This window comes from Hyperolius riggenbachi, chromosome 7, assembly GCF_040937935.1.
Source record: "Hyperolius riggenbachi isolate aHypRig1 chromosome 7, aHypRig1.pri, whole genome shotgun sequence".
In the NCBI taxonomy this organism is placed as follows: domain Eukaryota; kingdom Metazoa; phylum Chordata; class Amphibia; order Anura; family Hyperoliidae; genus Hyperolius; species Hyperolius riggenbachi.
In genome coordinates this window covers 154,569,488-154,595,534 of record NC_090652.1, presented here as the reverse complement: position 1 = coordinate 154,595,534, position 26,047 = coordinate 154,569,488, and the positions used below count along the sequence as shown (strand labels likewise).

The 26,047-nt window shown below is 45.2% G+C and overlaps 1 protein-coding gene across 2 annotated transcripts in view; it reads right to left on the bottom strand.

The window, feature by feature from the left end:
* The window catches only part of PDXDC1 (pyridoxal dependent decarboxylase domain containing 1), a 169,315-nt gene extending 147,574 nt beyond the window's left edge, over positions 1 to 21,741 (bottom strand). For both annotated transcript variants that reach the window (XM_068244776.1, XM_068244777.1), the window contains exon 1: positions 21,527 to 21,741. In XM_068244776.1, coding sequence (XP_068100877.1) covers positions 21,527 to 21,553 — 27 coding nt within the window. In that variant the 5' untranslated portion in view covers positions 21,554 to 21,741. The remainder of the gene's footprint in view (positions 1 to 21,526) is intronic.
* Positions 21,742 to 26,047: the final 4,306 nt, after the last annotated feature.

Below are 26,047 nucleotides of genomic sequence, written 5' to 3'. Positions count from 1 at the left end.
TAAAATATTTTAACGCAGAGTAACGCACAGCAATGCAAAGTCTGCGCGACATTCACAGTGCACACGTTGCGTTTGTGTGTAACGTGTAGCATTATTACAAAGTGCTGCATGCTGTGTGTTTAGCAATGAATCTGCTGCATTACTTGTTTTGCACATGCTCAGTGTATTTTTTTCTTTTTTTAAATGTTCCGCATGCGCCGTTTTCGTTCCATAGTAAATACATTTCCTAACGTGCAACTTTAACGTTGCACTGTGAAAGTGTATATGCGTTGCGTTAGGGCCGTGTTGTTCGACCTTAACGTCGCATCGAATGAAACGTCCTACTGTGAAAGTAGCCTAAAGAAAAAAATTATTTGTTACAGCTGATACAAATCCTGCAATAAATCTAGTGTGTCCACTTCCCACTTCCAGCTTCCATGAGTGCAGACATATTGTTAACATCCTGTGTTTATCAATTATCTGCTCTGCCATGGCAGCCGGCTGACTCTGCTGAGATCAAATTACACCCTGTGATAGTCACAGATGGAGGGGGAATTACAGAGGCAAAATGCTTTAAACACATACAGGGTGCATCTATGTTCTCCTTCTGTCCTGTGCAAGAATTCAGGTCCACTTTAACCACTTTACCCCCGCGCGTACGCATTTCTCCGCCCCTTTTTCCATCCTTTAAAAACCAGGGACGGAGAAACACGTACTTTCCGCGTTCCCGACGCTGCCCGCGCTCCCGCTCGTAAACACGCTGCCCGCCGCTAGTAAAACCGCCGCCGCCCGCCCAGAGATCAATGAACGGGAAAATCCATTCCCGTTCGTTGATCTAAGCCCCGCAATGATCAGCTGCTCTCCTATGGGCAGCGCGATCATTGTGAGAAAAAACTCACGTGCTCATTATACTTCCTCCAAGCTTCCGGAAGGAAGCTTGGAGGTCGCATTAAAACAAAAAGTTACTGTGGCCATCTTGTGGCCAAATAGTAAACTACACCCTACACATTTTTCACATACAAATAAATGACTTTTACACATAAAATTAACTCATTACCTCCCACACTCCCCATTTTTTTTTTTTTTGTAATGAAAAAAAAATTAAAAAATTTACAATTAAAAAAAATACATAAATAGTTACCTTAGGGACTGAACTTTTTAAATATTTATGTCAAGAGGGTATAACACTGTTACTTTATAAACTATGGGCTTGTAATTAGGGATGGACGCAAAACTGAAAAAAATGCACCTTTATTTCCAAATAAAATATTGGCGCCAAACATTGTGATAGGGACATAATTTAAATGGTTTTATAACCGGGACAAAAGGGCAAATACGTTTCATGGGTTTTAATTACAGTAGCATGCATTATTTAAAAACTATAATGGCCGAAAACTGAAAAATAATTATTTTTTTCCCCACATTTTTCCTATTTTCCCATTAAAACACATTTAGAAAAAAATAATTCTTGGCATAATGTCCCACCTAAAGAAAGCCTAATTGGTGGCGAAAAAAACAAGATATAGTTCATTTCATTGCGATAAGTAATAATAAAGTTATAGACGAATGAATGGAAGGAGCGCTGAAAGGTGAAAATTGCTCTGGTGCTCAGGGGGTAAAACCCCTCAGTGGTGAAGTGGTTAAAGTGCACCCGCAGTGGATTTAACATCTACTTGAAATGTTGTTATTAACAGGCGCAGGCACAGAATGCTTCTGGCTATGGGAGTCCGACCAACTATGCACAGTACTCCCGACTACCTGGGCGGACAGTGGAGGCACAGAGCAGCCTGGGGGGACTGCAGAGATTATGCAGCCTACAGGAGGCTGGAGGAAGCACCAGGTGAGTATAAATGCTTATGCGAATGACATCTCAGGTTTACTTTAAAGTAAAACATGGGACACAGAGACATATTCCCACACCAACCTCTGTGTCCCCTCTGTGCCGCTCAGTATCCCTGTTTGACTGCTGCAGCTCCCTGAAAATGCTGACAAGCTGCTGGTTGGTTTTGCAAATTTGCCTTTTTAAAAACAGAATACATTTGCAATTGTTCAGCTTTGTGGAATACCTCATATGCTCACTCCAACCTGAATTCTCCTAGGAGTTCTGGTTCACCATGAGTTGGCTGGGCAATCTGTATCTCAAGTCCTACCCCACAGAGCCACATTAACCACTTAAGGACCGCCCCCAGCCGATGGGCGGCGGCAAAGTCCGGGCCCAAACGACCGCAATACGCCCATCGGCGGGGGCGGCTGCGGGAGTGGTTATGCGGCGATCGCGATCAGCCGCCGGGGACTGGCTCCGCCCACCGCTCGTAGTAACCCGCCAGCCGTTCGGAAGCGCCGGCGGGTTACTAGCACCCGGATCGCCGCACTTACATTGTATAATAGGCTTTGTAATGTATACAAAGCCTATTATACTGGCTGCCTCCTGCCCTGGTGGTCCCAGTGTCCGAGGGACCACCAGGGCAGGCTGCAGCCACCCTAGTCTGCACCCAAGCACACTGATTTCCCTCCCCCTGCCCCCTGATCGCCCACAGCACCCCTCAGACCCCCCCCTGCCCACCCCCCAGACCACTGTTTGCACCCAGTCACCCCCCTAATCACCCATCAATCACTCCCTGTCACTATCTGTCAACGCTATTTTATTTTTTTATCCCCCCCCTGCCCACTGCCCCCTCCTGATCACCCCCCCACCCCTCAGATTCTCCCCAGACCCCTCCCCCCGTGTACTGTATGCATCTATCCCCCCTGATCACCTGTCAATCACCCGTCAATCACCCGTCAATCACCCGTCAATCACCAGTCAATCACCAGTCAATCACCCCCTGTCTCTGCTACCCATCAATCAGCCCCTAACCTGCCCCTTGCGGGCAATCTGATCACCCACCCACACCAATAGATAGCCCGCATATCCGACCTCAGATCACCTCCCAAATCCATTGTTTACATCTATTCTCTCCTCTAAACACCCACTAATTACCCATCAATCACCTATCAATCACCCCCTATCACCACCTGTCACTGTTACCCATCAGATTAGACCCTAATCTACCCCTTGCAGGCACCCAATCACCCGCCCACACGCTCAGATTGCCCTCAGACCCCCCTTTATCAACTCGCCAGTGCAATATTTACATCTGTTATTCCCTGTAATAACCCACTGATCACCTGTCAATCACCTATCAATCACCCCCTGTCACTGCCACCCATCAATCACCCCCTGTCACTGCCACCCATCAATCAGCCCCTAACCTGCCCCTTGCGGGCAATCTGATCACCCACCCACACCAATAGATCGCCCGCAGATCCGACATCAGATCACCTCCCAAGTGCAGGGTTTACATCTCTTCTCTCCTCTAAACACCCACTAATTACCCATCAATCACCCCCTATCACGGTTACCCATCAGATTAGACCCTAATCTGCCCCTTGCGGGCACCCAATCACCCGCCCACACCTCAGAACGTCCTCAGACCCCAGCCCTGATCACCTCGCTAGTGCATTGCTTGCATCTATTTCCCCCCTCTAATCACACCTTGAGACACCCATCAATCACCTCCTGTCACCCCCTAGCACACCTACCCATCAGATCAGGCCCTAATTTGCCCCGTGTGGGCTCCTGATCACTCGGCCAAACCCTCAGGTCCCCCTCAGACCCCCTTCCGATCACCTCCCCAGTGCATTGATTGCATCTATTTTCCCCTCTAACCGCCCCCTGAGACACCCATCAATCACCTCCTGTCACCCCCTAGCACTCCTATCCATCAGATCAGGCCCAAAACATCCTGTCATCTAAGAGGCCACCCTGCTTATGACCGGTTCCACAAAATTTGCCCCCTCATAGACCACCTGTCATCAAAATTTGCAGATGCTTATACCCCTGATCAGTTATTTTGAGAAATTTGGTTTCCAGACTACTCACAGTTTTGGGCCCGTAAAATGCCAGGGCAGTATAGGAACCCCACAAGTGACCCCATTTTAGAAAGAAGACACCCCAAGGTATTCTGTTAGGTGTATGATGAGTTCATAGAAGATTTTATTTTTTGTCACAAGTTAGCGGAAATTGATATGTATTGGGGTTTTTTTTCACAAAGTGTCATTTTCCACTAACTTGTGACAAAAAAAAAAAAATCTTCTATGAACTCACCATACACCTAACAGAATACCTTGGGGTGTCTTCTTTCTAAAATGGGGTCACTTGTGGGGTTCCTATACTGCCCTGGCATTTAAGGGGCCCTAAACCGTGAGCAGTAGTCTAGAATCCAAAGGCCTCAAAATGACCTGTGAATAGGACGTTAGGCCCCTTAGCGCACCTAGGTTGCAAAAAAGTGTCACACGTGGTATCGCCGTACTTAGAAGAAGTAGTATATTGTGTTTTGGGGTGTATTTTTACACATACCCATGCTGGGTGGGAGAAATCTCTCTGTAAAAGGACAATTGTGTGTAAAAAAAAAATCAAACAATTGTCATTTACAGAGATATTTCTCCCACCCAGCATGGGTATGTGTAAAAATACACCCCAAAACACATTATACTACTTCTCCTGAGTACGGCGGTACCACATGTGTGGCACTTTTTTGCACCCTAAGTGCGCTAAGAGGCCCAAAGTCCAATGAGTACCTTTAGGATTTCACAGGTCATTTTGCGACATTTGGTTTCAAGACTACTCCTCACGGTTTAGGGCCCCTAAAATGCCAGGGCAGTATAGGAACCCCACAAATGACCCCATTTTAGAAAGAAGACACCCCAAGGTATTCCGTTAGGAGTATGGTGAGTTCATAGAAGATTTTATTTTTTGTCATAAGTTAGCGGAAAATGACACTTTGTGAAAAAAAACAATTAAAATCAATTTCCGCTAACTTGTGACAAAAAAAAAAAAATCTTCTATGAACTCACCATCCTCCTAACGGAATACCTTGGGGTGTCTTCTTTCTAAAATGGGGTAATTTGTGGGGTTCCTATACTGTCCTGGCATTTTAGGGGCCCTAAACCGCGAGGAGTAGTCTTGAAACGAAATTTCTCAAAATGACCTGTGAAATCCTAAAAGGTACTCATTGAACTTTGGGCCCCTTAGCGCAGTTAGGGTGCAAAAAAGTGCCACACATGTGGTATCGCCGTACTCAGGAGAAGTAGTATAATGTGTTTTGGGGTGTATTTTTCCACATACCCATGCTGAGTGGCAGAAATATCTCTATAAATAGACAATTGTGTGTAAAAAAAAAATAAAACAATTGTCATTTATGGAGATATTTCTCCCACCCAGCATGGGTATGTGTAAAATACACCCCAAAACACATTATACTACTTCTCCTGAGTACGGCAATACCACATGTGTAGCACTTTTTTGCAGCCTAACTGCGCTAAGGGGCCAAAAGTCCAATGAGCATCTTTAGGCTTTACAGGGGTGCTTACAATTAGGCACCCCCCAAAATGCCAGGACAGTGAACACACCCCACAAATGACCCCATTTTGGAAAGTAGACACTTCAAGGTATTCAGAGAGGAGCATAGTGAGTCCGTGGCAGATTTCATTTTTTTTTGTTGCAAGTTAGAAGAAATGGAAACTTTTTTTTTTTCTTTTTTTGTCAGAAAGTGTCATTTTCCGCTAACTTGTGACAAAAAATAAAATCTTCTATGAACTCACCATGCCTCTCACTGAATACTTTGGGATGTCTTCCTTCCAAAATGGGGTCATTTGGGGGGTATTTGTACTATCCTGGAATTTTAGCCCCTCATGAAACCTGACAGGTGCGCAGAAAAGTCAGAGATGCTTGAAAATGGGAAAATTCACTTTTGGCACCATAGTTTGTAAACGCTATAACTTTTACCCAAACCAATAAATATACACTGAATGGTTTTTTTTTTTATCAAAAACATGTTTGTCCACATTTTTCGCGCTGCATGTATACAGAAATTTTACTTTATTTGAAAAATGTCAGCACAGAAAGTTAAAAAAATCATTTTTTTGCCAAAATTCATGTCTTTTTTGATGAATATAATAAAAAGTAAAAATCGCAGGAGCAATCAAATAGCATCAAAAGAAAGCTTTATTAGTGACAAGAAAAGGAGGTAAAATTCATTTAGGTGGTAGGTTGTATGACCGAGCAATAAACCGTGAAAGCTGCAGTGGTCTGAATGGAAAAAAAGTGCCTGGTCCTTAAGGGGTAGAAAGACTGTGGTCCTGAAGTGGTTAATCCATTCCATGTACCAATAAAGACCAACCAGTCTAAAACAGTCTGGAAGCATGTTGGATTATTGTGGCTCTGTACAACACACACACACACACACACTTCTGGGGGTGTGTTTTGGTTTTCAGGGACAACAAAGGGACATTTTGCATATTCAGCAGTGAAGCATTGTGGAAGAACTGACTCCAACCTGAATAAATCGCAAATACCTTTGTTTCAAGAAGGGGCATTTCTGTTTTTGCATAGTGTTTTAGTAAGAGGGTCCTTTTTAGCCCCTTTACACACGCCTAGGAGTTCTGGTTCACCCTGAGCTTGCTGAACAATCTGTATTCTGTTGACCTTGAGTAACAAAAAGGGGTGTCCGCTGTAATGGGGCACATTTGGGGCACTTTCTTGCCTCACAAGTCATAAAAAAAAATGTTTTGTACGTACCTGGAGCTTCCTCCAGCCCCTTCAGGGCTGATCTGTCCATCGCTGCCCTCCTCTGCCACCTGGATCCTCCACTAGATGGCCTAGTAACTTTGCATGTCCGAGAGTACTGTGCATGCGCGCCCCAGCGCACTACCATTGTCAAGAGTTTTGCGCATGCGCCAAGTTACCGGGCCACCTAGTAGAGGATCCAGGAGGGGGAGGAGGATGGTGAGGGACTGGTCAGTCTGAAGGGAACTGTAGGAAGCCCCTGGTAGGTTTAAAAAAAAAAAAAAAACCAACTTGTCTCAGGTACACGTTATAAAAGCTAAGTTTTACTTTAAAGTATTACCTTCTACTATGTGTATCATTAACCACATCAGGACCAAACAAATTTTCACATGTTAGCACTGCTCCCATTAATTCGCCAAAAACTTTATTACTACTAATCACACCAAAAATGATCTACATATTGGGTTTTTTTCAGGACAAATTAGGCTTTTAGTATGTGATAAATTTTGTTTTGTAATTACCTTGTTTTCAATGCATTTTAAAGGGGAAAAAAAACAGAAAAAAAAAAAAAAAAAAAAAACCACACCATTTCTCTATTATAGCTTTACAATAAACAGTGCTATCTATAAGTTAAACCCACAAATGTTATTTGCCTATTCATCCTGGTTATAACAAAGTTTAGATTTTGTTCCTAGCACAATATGGTGACAATATTGTACTTGAACTAAATGTGTATTTTTTCAGTTTTTCGCTTTCTTATTGTACACTATTGAGGATTATAATACCTTATTTGCAAAAATAATAATATACCCTCATGGCATACCGCTGACCATTTTTTTTTTTATTCAGGCAAGAAATTGGATTGGATTTCTCGTTTTTATTCAAATATAAAACTCGACCAGGAGTGGTACATTTTTCTGATAATTTTTTATGAAAATTGAATGAATGGTGTATGGTAGATTGTCAATTTCCTTATACAGGTGATCCCTGACTTACGACCGCCTGGCCGATACGAACACCTCGACAATAGCTCCGCCCCATAGCGATGACATCACCAGTGAGTGCCAGGCCGCGGGGACTTGAAATGCTACAAAACTGTACAGTGTATTAATAAATAAATAGAGAGTGTGAGTGTAGGTGAGCAGATACATACCACACACCTCCCATGTCCCAGGGTCACCCTCTGTCTCTCTGCAGAGGTCTTAGTCTCACAAAGCAGGTTGGAGCCATCTCACCTGGATACTGTACTGAGCAGTGCATGTGCAGTATGTCAGGGCAGCGCCTCGTGGCCGAGCTCCCGTCTAATGCACATAGGACACGAGCGGGGGAACCGTCCACGATGCGCTGCCCTGACATACTGCACATGCACTGCTCAGTACAGTATCCAGGTCAGAGGGCACTGACCTGCTTTGCAAGACAGAATTCTGCGGAGAGACTGAGGGTGACACCGGGACATGGGAGGTATTTGCTCACTTACACACACACACACACACACACACACACACCTATTTATTAATACACTGTACAGTTTTGTACCATTTCAATTCATCTTTTTTGCAGAAGGAGTTTGTGTGGAGCAGAGCTTGCTGGGGGTGTGGCTAAAAGTCAGAACTGTCACTTGAAGCAAAAAAAAAAAAAAAAAAAAAAAAAAAAAGGGGCAGAGGGTGGGGGGGGGGGGGGGGGGGGGGGTTGGCAATGAGGTACAAAGGGGGACAAACTAGCATGGGGGGAGGGAACAAATCAGGCACTGAAGGAGAACAAAGGCACTGATGGGGACAAACAGGCACTTTGGGGCTAAACATAGGAGGCAAAGATTCTGACTTAGACAGCATTCTGACTTAAGAACGGATTCAGGTTAAAAACGAACCTACAGTCATCTTGTTCGTTAACCGGGGACTACCGGTATACATTCCAAAGCAATATTCTCAGGGTTTTCAATCATATTTTTTTATTGTTTGGGAAATATTGCACACGTGTGATACATTGGACAGATTTTTTATTAAATGTTACAATCAGAAAAAATGATTGTAACCCTTAAGGCAACATTCACAGTGAGACGTTGCAGAGCTGCGTTATAAAGTATAAACACAGCTTACCACACTGCAATGATAATGCTTTGGGACATTCATAGTGCGACGTTATTGTCGCATTGAAACATTTAGCGTTATGGTAATGCTACAGTGCACTACCGGTAACGTCACACATTACCAGGTACAGGAAAGCATACTTGTGATGGTATGTGATGGTAACACAGCATGTGCATTACCACTTTTTTTTGCGTTGCAATGCTGCATTGTGACTTACAACGTAATGTTCCACTGTGAAGACCCCCTGAATTGAAAAGAATTTTAAACAAAGTTGTATAGTGTGTGAACAACTTGACTGCCAAAATAGTGTGCAAGTGAGTAGGGATGCTGGCATCATACCATTTTGGCAATTGGTGGCAGTTAGTGCAGGTGGCAGCAGGAAGTCATTCGTCAGTTGGACCCCGAAAAGGACAGAAACAGTTTGCGAGTCTCCTGATAAGAAATTGAAGATAAAGATGCGGGTGAGGCCTACTAGGAGGACAGAATGACAGGTCCGGACCCAAGCCATGTGGAGGGAACACCGAGGAAAGCAAAGAGGAGGAGAGAAGAGCCGCTGACAGCAGCCAGTCAGAGGTAGGGAAGCAGAGAGCAAAGAAAAGGAAGCAAGAGCCCAAAGCAGCAGAGTCCACCGCTCTGGCTGCCAGACCTGGGGCTAACAATGGATGACAAGAACCAAGGCACCGGACCGATCCCATGGACGAGTGCTGAAGGCCGCTGTGCTACTCCTGAAACAGCAGTTCCAAGATGGAGGCGGACTTCCTTGCATAAGGAGTCTTCGTCAACGTCATGCCAGCAAAAGAGCGCACTATCCAATTTCACATGGACTGGCAACAACATGCCTTAGTCACCACATACGATGGAACCAAGGTGGTGGTTGCCAACAGTGTCAACGCAAGGGATTTTGGAAATTTGGCCATCCAGCATATTGAAGACAGCTACAAAAACTTTGTGGAAGACCCTGTAGCAAATATGGAATACCTGCCGGTGGACCAACAATCAAGTACCACTCCAGAACGAGACTGCGTGCTACATGCCATCGCAAATGCCTATGAACTGTGGGCACCTGACGGGAACATGGAGTGCGTTTACGACAGGCAACTAATGAGACTCATGAACAGGAAGATCAGAGTTTCCCAAGGAATATAAACGGATTCAGAAGATCAACCCTTGGAGAGACCTTTCAAGTGGAAGAACTGAAGCGAGTGCGGATTCTTCATCAACTACCTCTGCCTGCCTCTCACCACTCCAGCCAGCCTGAGCTCTACTGCATCCTGAGGTGACCAGCATCTCTGCAGTGACACAACCACCTGTCATGTAAGTATCAACACATCCAGCTGTACTAAAAACATTTTCTGGCCCCTCTCCAGCATTTTAATCCACTGGCTTAAAGGGATCCTAAACTGAGAAGGATGTGGCTTTTTCCTTTTAAAAATAATACCAGTTGCCTGACTCTCCTGCTGACCCTGTGTCTCTAATACTTTTAGCCACAGCCCCTGAACAAGCATGCAGATCAGGTGCTTTGACTGAAGTCAGACTGGATTAGCTGCATGCTTGTTTCTAGTGTGTGATTCAGTCACTACTGCAGCTAAATAGATCAGCAGAGCTGCCAGGCAACCAGTGTTTAAAAGGAAACATCCACATCTGTCTCAGTTAAGGTTCCCTTTAAAAGAGGTGAGTATTGTCCTCCAATTACAGGTATGCGCAATTATTATCTTGTTCCATCTTTATTTCCCTTGATTCTTCCTTCCTCCTCCTCCACCCCCCCCCCCCCAAAAAAAAAAAAAACACCCGTTAGTGTCTTAAAATTATTGTTTAAGGGCCGGTTCACACCGACGCTTGGTGGTCGATTACCGCCAACGTTCGGGACTCATCATTAAAAGCTCCCATTCGAGTGAATGGGAGCGTTTGTATCGGGCAGCGTGTATAGTTTACCAGCGTTTGCGCGAAAGGCAATGTTCCGATTTTCCCCCGTCATTCCAGGTACCCAAAATTGCTCCGACTCCTTAGTCTAATTGTTACAAAGGCTATGGATTTTTAACACCTCTTGTTTCTTTAATGTTTAGGGTATTTATGTGCTGACTGATTGACATATTTTAGGTGATTATCACCTGGCACCATTAGATCATTCCAAATTTTTGAGTGCCATGCCACTAGCCTTGGACCCTCAGTACAGCGCAAGGCTATGTGGCTGTAAACATAGTGGGGCACTCCTGCCTAAACAAGTTAACAGGCTTTCTCAATTAACGTCTGATCAAAAAAAAATCATTTGAGAATGCCAGATCTTTGTTTTATTAATTCATTTTATACTAGAAAATTATTAAATACTATAAATGATTAAAAAATGTCTAATACGGTTTGCCCACCTTGACACAGTCAGGCATACAGACTTACATCAAAGTAATGACATACACCAACTGAGGTAGAGTGACGCACATAGATAGAGACTCACTGACTGTAGTGATAGGGTAGAACTTATATAATAGGGTTAGATGTGGCTTATGTAAGAGACGATTGTCATCTATTAGATTAGGGTAGCATAGTGTAGAGTAGAACCTGCCCTAGAGGAGTCTACCTAGGTCGGTATCTACCATTGGTGGCAGGCTTGTAATCATTTGGTTAAAAATCTCTGCTACCGTTACTTGCAGCACTTACGCTAGGTACACACTGAGATTTTCTGGCAGATTTACTGTCAGATCGATTATTTTCAACATGTCCGATCTGATTTCCGATCAATTTCCTATTGAAGTGAACGGTGAAAGAAAGAAAAAAAAAAAAAAAAAAAAAAAAAAAAACACTGCCTTTAAACGTCATTTCACCAGCTTCTAGTTAGAAGGGTAAATCAAGCAATGGTCTCAACCAAACGTGCCATGTTGCCAAACATATTGGTCCCACTAATCTGACTCAGTTGCGCCAGATTACCACCACTGATACAAGGAGAATGGAAGCACTCGGGAGGACGGTGAGAGGCGTATCGCTGCCCATGGGGCTGGAGGAAGCCCCAGGTGAGTATAAGAGCTTTTAATTGTGACATCTTTGGTTTAAACGTCACACAAGATCACATGACATCAGGGCAATACATTTTCCACAGGCAGCACACCTTTCCTGTACTAGATAAAGCTATCTCATCTTAAGCAACAGTTACCTGTATAACGTTATGGATGCACAAATATCTTAGGAGACATTCTGGAGAATATCATAGCACATTCCCCTGCCAGGCTCTACGCAAAACAAAAAGTATTAGGTCAAGTGCACTGAATATGGATTGGGGGGGGGGGGGGGCTAGAGAATCACTGCAGAAAAGCAGACTGTCAAGCCTGAGTGGATGTTATATGAATATTTCATAATTTTTATGACTCCCTTTTTACTGCTTGCAAAATACTTTTACTGACAAGGTGGATTTCTAGGTAAGATATAGTGATTATAGGCTTCTGAATGTAGACAGTTTTGCAATTGAGCAGAGCAAAACCAAAAGTCAAAAGTTTTGCATGTTAAAGAGAACATGTACTGAGTAAAAATATTTAAAATAAACACACGAGTTAACTTCAAATGAACATTGCATAGTTACCTTGCCATCAGTTCCTCTCAGAAGCTCACCATTTTCTTCTGACAATAATCCCTTCCAGTTCTGACAATATTTTGTCAGATCTGAAATATATCAGTTGCTGTCAGTTATAGCTGAAAGGAAAACTGATGTACCAGGTAATGTCCATGTTTCCCTATGGCTCAAGTGGGCGATGTTACAGTTTAACTGTGTGCTGACCAGAAAGCGGTTACGGGTAATGGCCTTTTTTAAAAATGGACAACAGAAAATTCCCTTGATCACAGTGAACAAATAGGACGCGGGACAGGAGAAAGACACTGAGGAATAGACTACATGGAAGGTAAGTATGACTTGTGTATGCTTATTTTGACTTAATTTTCAGTTCAGGTTTTCTTTAAGGGCCCGTTTCCACTCTAGCGGAAACGGCCATGAATCCGCAGTTTCTCCGCAGGCAAATCGCGCGGGGAAACTCTGCCATAGGGGATAACGGCGCTGCCGGCCAAATCGCTTGCAGTAGCGATTCGGCCGGAACCCCCTATAGAATTCGCGGCGGAGGCTGCGATTCCCATAGCCGTGCATGGCACGGCTCATGGGATTCGCCTGCGAACCCGCCCACCCGCTCAGTGCCGGCATGCGTCTACGTGACGCACGCCGCACTAGTGCAAACGAGCCCTAAGGAATGAAAAATCAGCTAAGTACATAATTCATTAGAGGCGCCAAAGCTAAATATTATCCTGAAGGGCAGTGTCCTTTCACGCAATATCATTGCAACATGATGCAATGATATTCCTATGGCGATTTCTCTCACGATGGAGTAATGAGTAATCAGAAAAGGATCTGCATAAGCCGGCCAAGCGATGTCACCCAAGGAGATCGGGTCCCGATCCCCGAAGGGTGACAACAGTTATTAGGTGTGTACGCACCTTAATTTAAAGTGGATCCGAGGTGAAATTTTTTACCGATGACTTGTCATTTTTTATGACTTTTTCAATAAAGAGCTAATTATTTACTGAAGGTGGTGCCTGCTTCGTCTGGATTTGTGAACTTTTACTCATTGCATAATTGTGTTCCTTTCCTATTGTTTATAGAGCATTCCTCAAGCCAAATACGTTTTTGTTTTAATACTCTAATTCCCTATAAACTAAATAAACCATGCCCACAGTTTTTCAGAGAGTCTTGGCAGTAGCAAGGGCTCATGGGAGCTCAGTCTGGGCAGAAGGAGGAGGAGGTGTTACTAGCCATTGATTTCAGAGGCAGAGGGGAGGAGGGGGGGGGGGGGGGATTAGGTTTTTTTCACAGGCTTAGTGATCAAGATACAGATAAGCCTGCCTCTGTGTAATGTTTACAAACAACATGGCTGCTGTCATTGTATCACAGGAAGAAATAATCATTTTCTATTAAAGCTGTTTGCAGCTATATTTGCTGTATAAACTATCTAAACTTTAGATAAGATATATAGACAAGTTACTTGTTATAGTTAGTTTTTCATCTCGGATCCGCTTTAATGCTTTTAGGCATAGTCTCTGAATAAGTATGCAGATCAGGTTCTCTGACTAGATTAGATGCATGCTTGTTTCAGGTGTGGGATTCAGACACTACTGATGCCAAAGGGATTAGCAGGACTGCCAGGCAACTGGCATTGTTTAAAAGGAAACATGGCAGCCTGCATGTACCACTTACTTCAGGTTGGACAGGACTAGAATGCAGCAGAGAGGTTTTGCAGCTCAAAAAATATGGGCTGGGTTTACAGTTATCTGCTATTATACACACCAGGATGTTGCGTTTAGGGGATGTTATAGGGCACATAACGTGCCCCTAACGCAACGTTGGGTGCTCTCTGGTGTGGACGTCGGAGTGAGCCGCGTTGTGCAGCTTACTCTGGCGTCTGTGATGCGTACTCTTGGACGCATGCGGCATCACGTGGTCCCGCCCGGCCAATCGCCGCACAGAGCGGCCGCTCCAGGAAGTAAACATTGCACGTCACTGAGTGCAGTGAATATTAATTAGCCATGTGCCCGGCCGCTCTCCCTTCCTCCCCAACATGACTGAGCATGTGCAAACAGTCTAACGCGACTTAGCCGCGTAGAACGCCCAGCATGCAGCACTTTGCTGCGTTACAATGTAACACAACGTGGGCAGTGTGAACAGCCCACTTGTGTTACATTGCTGTGCGTTGGGGGAGCGTTACAGGCTGCACTAACGTGCGCCTGTAACGTCCCTGTGTGCAAGAAACCTCAAGGTTGCAAAAAAATACAAGTCTTCCCTGCATCATCATATCAGATCATAGGCCTGGTGCACACCAAAACCCGCTAGCAGATCCGCAAAATGCTAGCAGATTTTGAAACGCTTTTTCTTATTTTTCTGTAGCGTTTCACCTAGCATTTTGCAGTTTTGGGTAGCGTTTTTGGTGTAGTAGATTTCATATATTGTTACAGTAAAGCTGTTACTGAACAGCTTCTGTAACAAGAACGCCTGCAAAACTGCTCTGAACTGCCGTTTTTCAGAGCGGTTTGCGTTTTTCCTATACTTTACAACCCAAAAAAAAAATGCCTCACCCCGAGAGTATACGTTTCAGCAAAACGCCTCCCGCTCTGGTGTGAACCACCCTATTAAGGGCTCGTTTCCACTATCGCGAATCTGCATGCGTCCAACGCATGCAGATTCGCACATGTAATGCAAGTGGATGGGCCTGTTTCCACTGTAGCGTTGTTGAGGTGCGTTTTTTTTCAGCGGTAAAAAAACGCACAAAAGAGCCAACGAATTCGCCTGCGAGTGGAATGCATGTGAATCGCTGCTAATGTATTTATTAGTAAAAACGCATGCGTTTGTTACATGCGTTTTTACCCGCGATTTCGCACCTTTTTCAATTTTATTTTGCCCTGGCAGTGTCATGGTTAATTTCGCATGGCACCCTGCCATGCGAAATCGCACGCGAAATCGCGGGTAAAAACGCATGCGGAAACGCATCCGCATGCGTTTTTACAAGCGTCGGAATGCCGGCGAAATCGCGTCGCAACAGTGGAAACGAGCCCTGAGATACATTGACCAAGCGTATCCAACGCCAAAAAGCCCGCTCTGTGTGCACCAGCCCATAGAGCAGATTGCTAAAGAATTAGTGAAACAGCAGTCAAATGCAGCACATGCATTGCAAGCTTTCTGAAACAAATGCAAAACTATCTAGATTTATTGTGAAGATTCTGCATTGCAACTGATGCATGTGATTGCAATTGCATAACTACTTTTCTCCAACCTTGTAACCATCTTCACTATCATCTGATATTACCCAGATAAGGGTTACAAACTTTTACCATCTAATAGCAGGCAATCGTTTGTTGAATCACAAAATATCTCCACAGCTTGCCATCCTTTGTAAATAGAACCAGCATGTTTTCAAAACAGAAATACTGTTTTCACCTGGATTTCAAAACACACTATATAAGCAAGGAAACCACCACATTTACTTTGTACAGCGCCACGGAATAGGTTGGCGCTTTATAAATCAATAATAATAATAATAATAATAATAATTATAATAATAGTCAACCCTGCAAATTCAGCAACCCAGGTAATAAAAAAAGCGAATAATAATGCATGACGGTATATGTACAATGCACAGAACTCAGCGCATTGCATATTAGAATATACTTTTACAAAAATAAGCCTGACTTGGCTTTTATTTCAGTATAATGAAAACAAAAACAATGAAAACCTGTCATAACTTACTCTACCCCATAATATTACATACTAGTAAAAGTGTGCCTGTTGTGCCAAGTTAAAGTCCAGAACTTCTACGTTCCTGTATAACAATTGGTCACTTTCTGAATCCAGTGATCACCCACTGCATTATGCATGCAGAATAAAAACATCTAATTGGGTAACTATTGCTGCAGGTAACTGAATAACATTCAGACACCAACACAGTGTGCATTGTGTGAACGCATCCTCATGCTGTTAGCACGCTTATGAAAAGCCCCTTAGCACGCCTAAACATACTTTGCACGCGCTAATTAGTGCTCACGTGGTAAGTTTCGCGGTCACATGCAAAGTTTAGTGCTGTCCGGTGCGCGCAAAACGGTGCACCCGATGCGCCCCAAACGTCGCATGGGTTCGGGTGTGCCATTTTAGTCACATCCGGGCGACGTTTCGTGTGCACCGGGCAGCACTAAACTTAGCGCGCAAACTGATTTAGCTTGGTGCATGCTAACTACTTAGCACCCTAGTTAACACGCCCAAAGTCTTTAGGCATGCTAACTAGGTTAGGACCGCTTTGTGAATCAGGCCCTTTGTATGAAAAACTGGCAAGTCTCCAAGAACCTCAGTGAATATCTAAAGGCAGCCATACACTGGTTGATTGCCACCAGATTGACCAACAGATAGATCCCTCTCTGATCGAATCTTATCAGAGAGGGATCTATTGGCTGCCCATACACTGCACATAGATTTTGAATCGATTTCAGCATGAAACCGATTCACAACCTGTAGAACTGCCGTTGTATCGCCACCCCCTTCAGCAGCAATACATTTGTCCGCCGACATGAGTCCCCGAAGTCTCATTTCTTTCAGCGCTCTCCATCTTCTCTTCACTTCCTATCCCCTTCTGTGACAAGGAAGTTCAATCAGTAGAGCACCCTTTACTGTTTGAACTTTACCTTCTCACAGGACAGGACAGAAAGTGAAGACAGAGAAGACACCAGAAGAAATGAGAGACAGGGGTGACCCACGCCAGCGGACAGGTGATGTATTGCTGCGTCGGTCGTCGCTGTATCGAACGCCGCTAAAGACGCGCTCCCGACCTGCCGATCGAGCTAAAATTTTCCACCTGAACAGATCGACTGAATCGAATGATTTCGGGTGGAAATTGGTCGATCAGTCAACATTTACGTTAATGATTTCACAGCAGATTCGATCACAGTGATGAAATCTGCTGTATTTCAACTGGAAATAGTTTCAGTGTATGGGTACCTTTAATGCTGGGAATACACCATACAATTTTCTGTTATGCTAGGCATAGACGGTTCGTTTTTTCATCAATCAAGCTGCTGATGGCTCGATTGATAATTTCCGACAGGTCCGATCACCGCAGGTGGACAATAGCGGAAATCGAGCGGACGATAAGGGACGCGGCGGGAGTCGATCCGGTGGCTAATCGAGCCGCAGAAACGAACCGTCTATGCCCAGCATCAGATTTACCTGCCAGATAGATAAAGTTCAACATGTTGGAAATGTATCTATCTTACCATCTACCTGCCGAGCAATTAGGCATTGTTCTACTCAGCAGGAGATAAACAGAAGACAATGCACCAGAGATAATGACCATTCTCTACAGAAAATAATCTAATTATGCATTCTAAAGCTGGGTCTAGACCTAGCGATCCGGCGGCTCGATTAGCCTCCGGATCGCATCTTCCGCATCCCCACGCGTACCCGCCGCGTCCCCGCTCGCCCGATTCGATCCGCCCTCGTCCCCGCTTATCTTCCGCTCGATTCCCTGCCATTGTCCCCCCTCGTGGGGAACGAACAGGGAATCGGCGGTGGTGAGATCCGACCTGTCGGATCTTATCAATCGAGCCGCATCAGCAGCTCGATTAATAAGCCAAATCGCCGCCGGATCGCTACGTGTAGACGTAGCATCACAGGAAATCTATAGCCCAATCTACACAATACGATTCTTTATACAATTCAATTACGATTCTATTTACGATCCAATTAAATCCGACATGTCCGATCGGGATTCAATTCAGTTCGATTTGCCATTGGAAAACAATGGCAAATCGAATTGAATCCCGATCGGACATGTCAGATTTAATCGGATCGTAAATAGAATCGTAATCAAATTGTATAAAGAATCGTATCGTGACTGCTTAACAGAAAAATCTAACAGAAAATTGTATGGTGTATTCCCAGCATAAGGGTTCTGTCTAAAGTAAAGAGTTGTAAGCATGTTTTAAAAGCATGCATACATTAAGGCAAGTCCCTTTAAAAGATAAAGGTGTACAGATCAGTTATAATTAGATCTTTATTGAACCCAATTACAGGTTTAGTACATGCAGAAGTATTCCAGGTATCAATAAATTATGAAATCCTAAATCAGACTGAGAAAAGATTACCACCTCGATTATTTTCCAGGCTTGTTTTATACTTTATTCCGTAGATTAAACAGTTGAATACATTGCCTCTCACATTCATTTCCTAAATAGTAAATTATACTAAATGAAGCCCATGGTGGGTTGACTTTGAGGTTTCTCCGGTTCCATGAGCTCAGTTCTCTCCTCTCCCCAGTCTTATGGAATCGAGAAGTACAAGCAATTCTGAACTGCGCATGTGAGCTTTGAACTGTGCTTACTTTTGCTGTGCATGCACAATTCAGAACTCATACCAGTGCAGTTATGAATTTCTCTACACCGCTAGGGGGATCTTCCGCAAAAGTACTCAGAGGGGTCTAGTGGAATACTTACAGGACAAGGCTGGGTAACGGGAGGGACCTCAAAGACAACAAGCAGCATCCAGAGTTTATAGAGGAGGTAATCTAGCCTTCCATGGGCTTTATTCAAATTTTTTTCCCCTCTCGATTTAGGGATTTTAATGCCAATAGTTCCATATTCTTAACCAGTTAAGAAGAAAAAAAAATGCCATTTAAAAATGAGCAGATATACTATTTTATGCTCAAAGGCGCTAATGTTTTACAGTCTGCAGATCAACGGCAGTAGAAGCAGTAGCTTCTGCATTGGCTTTATTGTGGCATGACGACAAATTGTTTCTAGTTTGGCTTTGTCAGTTCTGATGCTTTCTAAACAAAGGTGCGAACATGAAGACAATTACGGTCGCCTGCAGGGACTGGGACACGAACCCCTGTGTGATAGTTCGGGGCAGAGTCCTGTTACTATGTGGGGGGGTTGGGATGATGGCGCAGCTCATGGCAGAGCGTTAGGGGTGAGGAGAAGAAAAACTGCATTAACATTCCCTTGGAGGAGATAATGCATCAAGCCGGATCTTTTGCCAACGCTACATATGACCACATATGTTTGCAATTTCTGTGCCCCAGCAGGGATCAGGTCACAATCCCTAAGGCAACAGGTTGTGGCCGAGTTCTATACAAATGCCTTGCTAGTCTACAGGCTAGCGTAGCATCTATATGGAGGGGCCCGTCCAGACAATGGAGCAGGGGGGGGGGGTGTGGAAGGAGAGCAGTGGAAACAATGAACGGGGACAATAATTCAGTCATTAGGAGCCAGTTAAGATCTGTCATGCCAGATCCTTAGGAGACATTGTCATGTGGCTGTTATAAACACACTATATGCACGCGTGAGGATAACCCAAGGCAGTCTTTATCAGCTGTCTCGGTCAAGTTTAATCTAGTGTGTGTACATGCTCATTGAGTGAATGGCTCCAATTTATAAATAGGAGCCATTCACACTTGTCACTCTATAACAGATCCGTGGGATCGGTTGCAGTAAGCGGAACGCACTTCTGTGCAGTCCACGATAATCCCAGGCAGGCGGATGCGTTCCCCCATATAGCCTATAGGGGTAACATCTGCCCCAGGCTCCAGCCAGACCATCGGAGCGGACGTTACACTGTCCACCCCCTCTAGTCCGGCACAAGTAGAAACTCTACCAACTCTATGAAAGTCTAAACAATTCAGTTTACATGCATCTTAAAAACATGTGATAAAACTGGATAAGATTAAAGTACAGAGTAAAGCTAGACATGCAAAATAAGATGCAGTAAATGATTGTTACCTACTCAATAGCAGTTGTTTACCACCAGAGATAGTCAATAGAATGCAAATAATTCTGGCTTGCAGGCCAATTTAATGCTAATTCTCTACAGGGAATTATACCAGTCAAGTTTAGCATGAAGTAAATTTGATTGGCTCCGTTCATATCTGAATTCAGTTTTCATTAAATTTGCACACAAGGTGCCTGAAGCAGGGATTACACTTGTTAAACGCCTAGGTGTTCTGCTGGGATGCAAAATCATATACGAAAACGCAAGTAATGCTTTAGCATGGGCCTGCTGTGCTCGCTTTCAGGAAACCTCTGCAATTGTGCATAGGGTTTAAACTACAGTTAATGGGTCAGCACTGCACTTTGCTAGAAAATATGTTGCGCAGTGCATGTAGACAGTGCAGCCTCTGGACTTCTGATGTTCTTGTTGATCGCACCCCATACATAGTGCCAAAATGTGCACAGCAACGTGTATAGTGTGAACGAGGCCTAAGAGCCTGTTTCTACTAGGTACGATTCGCTGCAATTCTCTCAGGGCTCTTTCACAACAATTGAATTGAATAGTTAAATAGCCTGCGGCGTGTCACTGGGATGCTGCAGTGCAACGCAATTCAGCGGCGATAGCTATTAATTCACCCGACAGGAAACCGCCGGATCCCGACGATTAAAAGCTCCCGGGTGCGTCAAACCGCTACGTACCAAAACGCAGCGTCTGGAGTGAAAGGTAAAATGAAAGTCTATGGACTTTCATTTTACCTTGGTTAACGCAAAGTTTCGACTTCGCGCTACACCGCAGAAAATGGGCTCTAGTGTGAAAGAGCCCTCAGAAAGGGAATCACAGCCTACTGAAATCAATAGTCTGTTGTCCGATTCGCACATGGGGAAAACAAAAACTGGATAGTGTACTGGTTAAGGGCTCTGCCTTTGGCATGGGAGACCAGGGTTCGAATCCTGGCTAGGTCAAGTACCTATTCAGTAAGGAGTTCAAGGCAAGACTCCCTAACACTGCAGGGTGGCCTCCTGAGCGCGTCCCAGTGGCTGCAGCTCTTGAGCGCTTTGAGTCCGAAAGGAGAAAAGCGCTATACAAATGTTCGGATTATTATTATAGATGTCGTGTAGCAGAAGATTGTATCGCATGCGAGCAGGGTTCAGAATCCAATAACACACACTGGGTGCAGCTACCACACCGATAAACCTATTTACAGACTGCCCATACATTTACTGACAGTTGGCAACACTTGTTGTGGGTCACAAAATAATAAGCTACCTTCTGAGATTTTAGAGTCATGTTATCAAATACTAGGTGTTCCACCTGAGAGCTACAGCAGTGTATGGGACAGTCCATGGTGCTGAATAGACACATACAGTATATGCTTCTATACAGAGTCATCATACATGATGACCAACCTCTTCTGCGCTGCGCTTACTGTTTACATCAGCAGAAAGAAGCAGAACCAGGAAACTGAAAGACAAGTGTGAAGAATGCTGAGTCCCCCACACCCCAGTCACCGGCACAGCCCGTCTCAGTGACAGACACACAGCACTGCATGCATAAGAACGCGGCAGACATTAGTGGGACACCGACCTGCGGGAAGGCTGTGTGGCTCTGCATGTTGTATTCCGCTGGCAGTCTCCGTCGTGTACCCGGTTTCTTTTCTGTCTTTACTTCCGCCTTCTCTCCTCCGGGCTGCTCTGTCTCCACGCTGGCAGCGCTGACGTTTCCAAGCAGCGCCTCTGCTCGTCCACATCAGAGGCTAGCCCAGCGAGAACACGCACAGTTCAGAATCCCTGCAAGGCGAAGTCAGGAAGTTTGGTCCCTTCAAGCGTTTGTATAGCAGCTGTCAGATAAGAAGCAAGACAAGGGGCCGGGCCATAGTGTTACGTCACATTTAACCTTTGCATATCCAGAGGCGGAAGAAGAATCCATGGGTTTAATCAGAGTTTCTCTTTCTCCTGCCTGTTCACATCCTCCCTTCATTTTAGCTCAGCTTGAAGAGCAGGCTGGGGATTGGAAGGACTAGTCTGTTACCTGTCCACACAGGGGCAGCTTGATAGCAGGGAAATATTGAAGTTTCCCAGGTACATCTGCAAATTAAAAAAACACTCACCTATGCAGAGGGAAGGCTCTGAATCCGAGCCTCCCCTGCCCTCTCTTGGTGTACTGGTTCCAGCGTTGTCTCTATTTGAATTTGTCAACTCTGGGACCCTTCGGAAGCACTCATGTCCCAGAAGATGGGCAGCTCTGTACTAGCGTATGCGCAGTATGGAGCCATCATCTTTTGAAGCACTCAGGGACGTGCATCCTGGAAGGCTTGTTTGACTAGCTGGTTGAATACGTACAATAGGGGGGGCGGCTAGAATGAGGACACCTGAGAGAATCAGGAAGGCTCTATAGGATCCAGAGCCTTCCCTCTCCATAAGCAAGTATGTGACTTTTTTTTCTTCAATTTTACTTTAAGGGTACCTAAAGTGAAATAAAAGAAGAAACAGATACTTACCTCAGTAGAGGGAAGCCCCTACATAGTCCAGAGACTTCCGGCCTTCCTGTGCTGTTCCTGCGCAGGGACCCTTTTCACAATATTAGACATTAATGTTCAATATTGCTTGTGGATGAGTGCAGCCGCAGTGTGTAGGTGCAAAGCATGGTCTGCACAGTAGGATGGAGCTGCTTGTGCATGGCTTCCTCCAAGCAGGTGCGGCTTTGTGACAATGTGCAGGTTTAAGCCCTACTGGTGGAGGAGATCGACGGCCGTGAAGATGAAGAGAGCTCTGGACGGAAGTAGCGTATCAGGGAAGAGCAGGAGCGCCCACGCTTTTTCAGCTCACGCGCTACTTTGAGAACTATCCAATCACAGTCATCTACTGCACTACAGCATAGCACCCCCTCCCCCGTAATAGCATCATCAATCGGACAATTTGCTATGCTCAAAAGCCTTTGAGTTCTGTTTGTGTGTTTTTTACAATTGGTTCCTGTCATGGCTGAACTTTTTAAGCTTAGTTTTATCAGCCCTGAGTTAGGGCTCGTACACATTCTCAACTAATGTCGCCCATCGTGGATAAGGACTTGATCCCCTTGGCCAACATTGCTGAGCCCTGCTGCACATACTCGTCAGTTGTGTTGCTATGAAGGGGGTGACGGAAGGACGCCAAGCGGCACATGCATGACGTGGTGGGGTAGCGGCGCAAAAAATGGGATTGGTATCGCTGGTGCTGAGCAGATCGCTTGTGGGTTGGACGTCGGGCGCCGTCGCTTGACATACACGGCTGATTGTCAGCTGAGGCGGTCGTTATCGGCTGCCTCAGCCAACTTAAGTCAGGCGTGTGTACGAGGCTTAAAGAGGAGCTGTTAGGCATAGTGTCTCCGGAAAAAAAAACACATATATAAGTAGATAAATACTTGCTGTACTTACATAACATATGCATTGCACTGTCCATGTTTTGCTTTGCAGCGAGTTATATATAGTAAATAAAGAGATTTCTATTCCTGGGAGGTTCCATTTTAGGAAGACTGTGTGTGAAGCCAATCGTGATGTCATATCCTCCCTTACTGTTTGCCCTCCTCCTTCTGATTTAGTATGCATTAGCACTCCCTTTTCCCAGCCCTCTGACACTCCCACCAAGGTATGGCTTCTTATACATCATCAATGTGCGACTCTGCAGAGCTTGTTTATGTCTGAGGACAGGATGTCAAAAACTGCTAAAGAGGATGAGTGATTTCCCAACTTACTGAAATCCTGTCTGCATGTACGTTTTTGCAGCAGTGACATAGCCTAAAGACTGCACTTGGTTTCATCCTTCGTTACACGTTACTTTTCATGCACACTGAATCCTCTTTAGAGGTGTGTGACAGCATGATCAGTTACTGGCTAATGATAGACAGACCAAACATGTCATGTCACAACTCCTCTGCACACTTATATTGTTGCAGTTTGTCATGGGCGTATCTGTGTAAAATAGCTCCTATGTCAACCACTATAACTGCGCCAGCCTCCAGCAGAGAGCCTCCTTCCATGCATTCTAAATGCTAGCTAGTAGCTACACACCACACAATTCTTATGCTGGGCATACACGGCGCATTTTATATTATCAATAGAGCCGCTGATGGCTCGATTGATAATATTCAACCTGTCCGATCACCGCAGCGGGTCGATACCGTGCTTGATCCCCGCAGGCGGACAATGCAGAAAACGAATCGCTGATAAGGAAGTGCCCACGGGGACGAGCGGGAAACGATCCGCGCGGACGAGCGGGGATGCGCCAGCATTGTGCCAGCGGCCCGATTCCGGCGCATAAACGTGCCGTGTATGTCCAGCATTAGGCAGATTTATCAGCCAGATCGATTATTACCAACATGTTCTGATTTTCAATGGTTTTGCCGTTTGTTTTTCATAGAAGTGAACACAATTTCATTAGAAAAATTGCTTTGAAAAACTTAGTTCAGATGGAACACATTGAAAATAATCGAACTAGCAGGTAAATCTGCCAGACAAATGTATGGTGTGTACCTAGCCATGTACTGTCCTATGTAAACATAAGGAGGAGAGGCAGGAGGCTGCATGTACTGTTTTATGGAGAGGGGAAGAGAGGCATGAGGGTGCATGTACTGTCCTATGGAGAGGGGGAGAGGCAGGAGGCTGCATGTACTGTCCTATGGAGAGGGGAGGAGAGGCAGGCGACTGCATGTACTGTGCTATGGAGAGGGGAGGAGAAGCAGGAGGGTGCATGTACTGTCCTATAGAGAGGGGGAGAGGCAGGAGGGTGCATGTACTGTCCTATGGAGAGGGAAGGAGAGGCAGGCGACTGCATGTACTGTGCTATGGAGAGGCAAGAGGGTGCATGTACTGTCCTATGGAGAGGGGAGGAGAAGCAGGAGGGTGCATGTACTGTCCTATAGAGAGGGGGAGAGGCAGGAGGCTGCATATACTTTCCTATGGAAAGGGGAGGAGGGGCAGGAGGCTGCATATACTTTCCTATGGAAAGGGGAGGAGGGGCAGGCGACTGCATGTACTGTGCTATGGAGAGGGGAGGAGAGGCAGGAGGGTGCATGTACTGTCCTATAGAGAGGGGGAGAGGAAGGAAGGTGCATGTACTGTCCTACGGAGAGGGGAGGAGAAGCAGGAGGGTGCATGTACTGTCCTATAGAGAGGGGGAGAGGCAGGAGGCTGCATATACTGTCCTATGGAGAGGGGAGGAGGGGCAGGAGGCTGCAGGTACTGTGCTATGGAGAGGGGAGGAGAGGCAGGAGGTTGCATGTACTGTCCTATGGAGAGGGGAGGAGGGGCAGGAGGCTGCATGTACTGTGCTATGGAGAGGGGAGGAGAGGCAGGAGGGTGCATGTACTGTCCTATGGAGAGGCAGGAGGGTGCATGTACTGTCCTATGGAGAGAGGAGGAAAAGCAGGAGGGTGCATGTACTGTCCTATAGAGAGGGGGAGAGGCAGGAGGCTGCATATACTGTCCTATGGAGAGGGAAGGAGAGGCAGCCGACTGCATGTACTGTGCTATGGAGAGGGGAGGAGAGGCAGGAGGGTGCATGTACTGTCCTATGGAGAGGGGAGGAGAAGCAGGAGGGTGCATGTACTGTCCTATAGAGAGGGGGAGAGGAAGGAGGGTGCATGTACTGTCCTATGGAGAGGGGAGGAGAAGCAGGAGGGTGCATGTACTGTCCTATAGAGAGGGGGAGAGGCAGGAGGCTGCATATACTGTCCTATAGAGAGGGGAGGAGGGGCAGGAGGCTGCATGTACTGTGCTATGGAGAGGGGAGGAGAGGCAGGAGGTTGCATGTGGAATAAAACAGGGCGCTCTACAGTTTTCATACACACTGTTCAGAAATGAACACAGATAGGGCCTTTGCAATATAAAATGTCCATAACATTACTTAACTCTGCAAGGGGGTTATGCAGGGTTCATGAGCAGCTGTCATATATACAGAGCAGTGCTGCAGCACTGCTGGTCTAGCAATACAGAGTCTCCTTCTTTTTCTTTTTAACTATTTACTTAAGTGGTTTTATATTACTGACCTATATGGAGCCCAATATGTGGGGATAATACACTCTATCTGTTTGGTCCGGTTTGTAACCTTATATTGTGTAGTGAACATACATTAT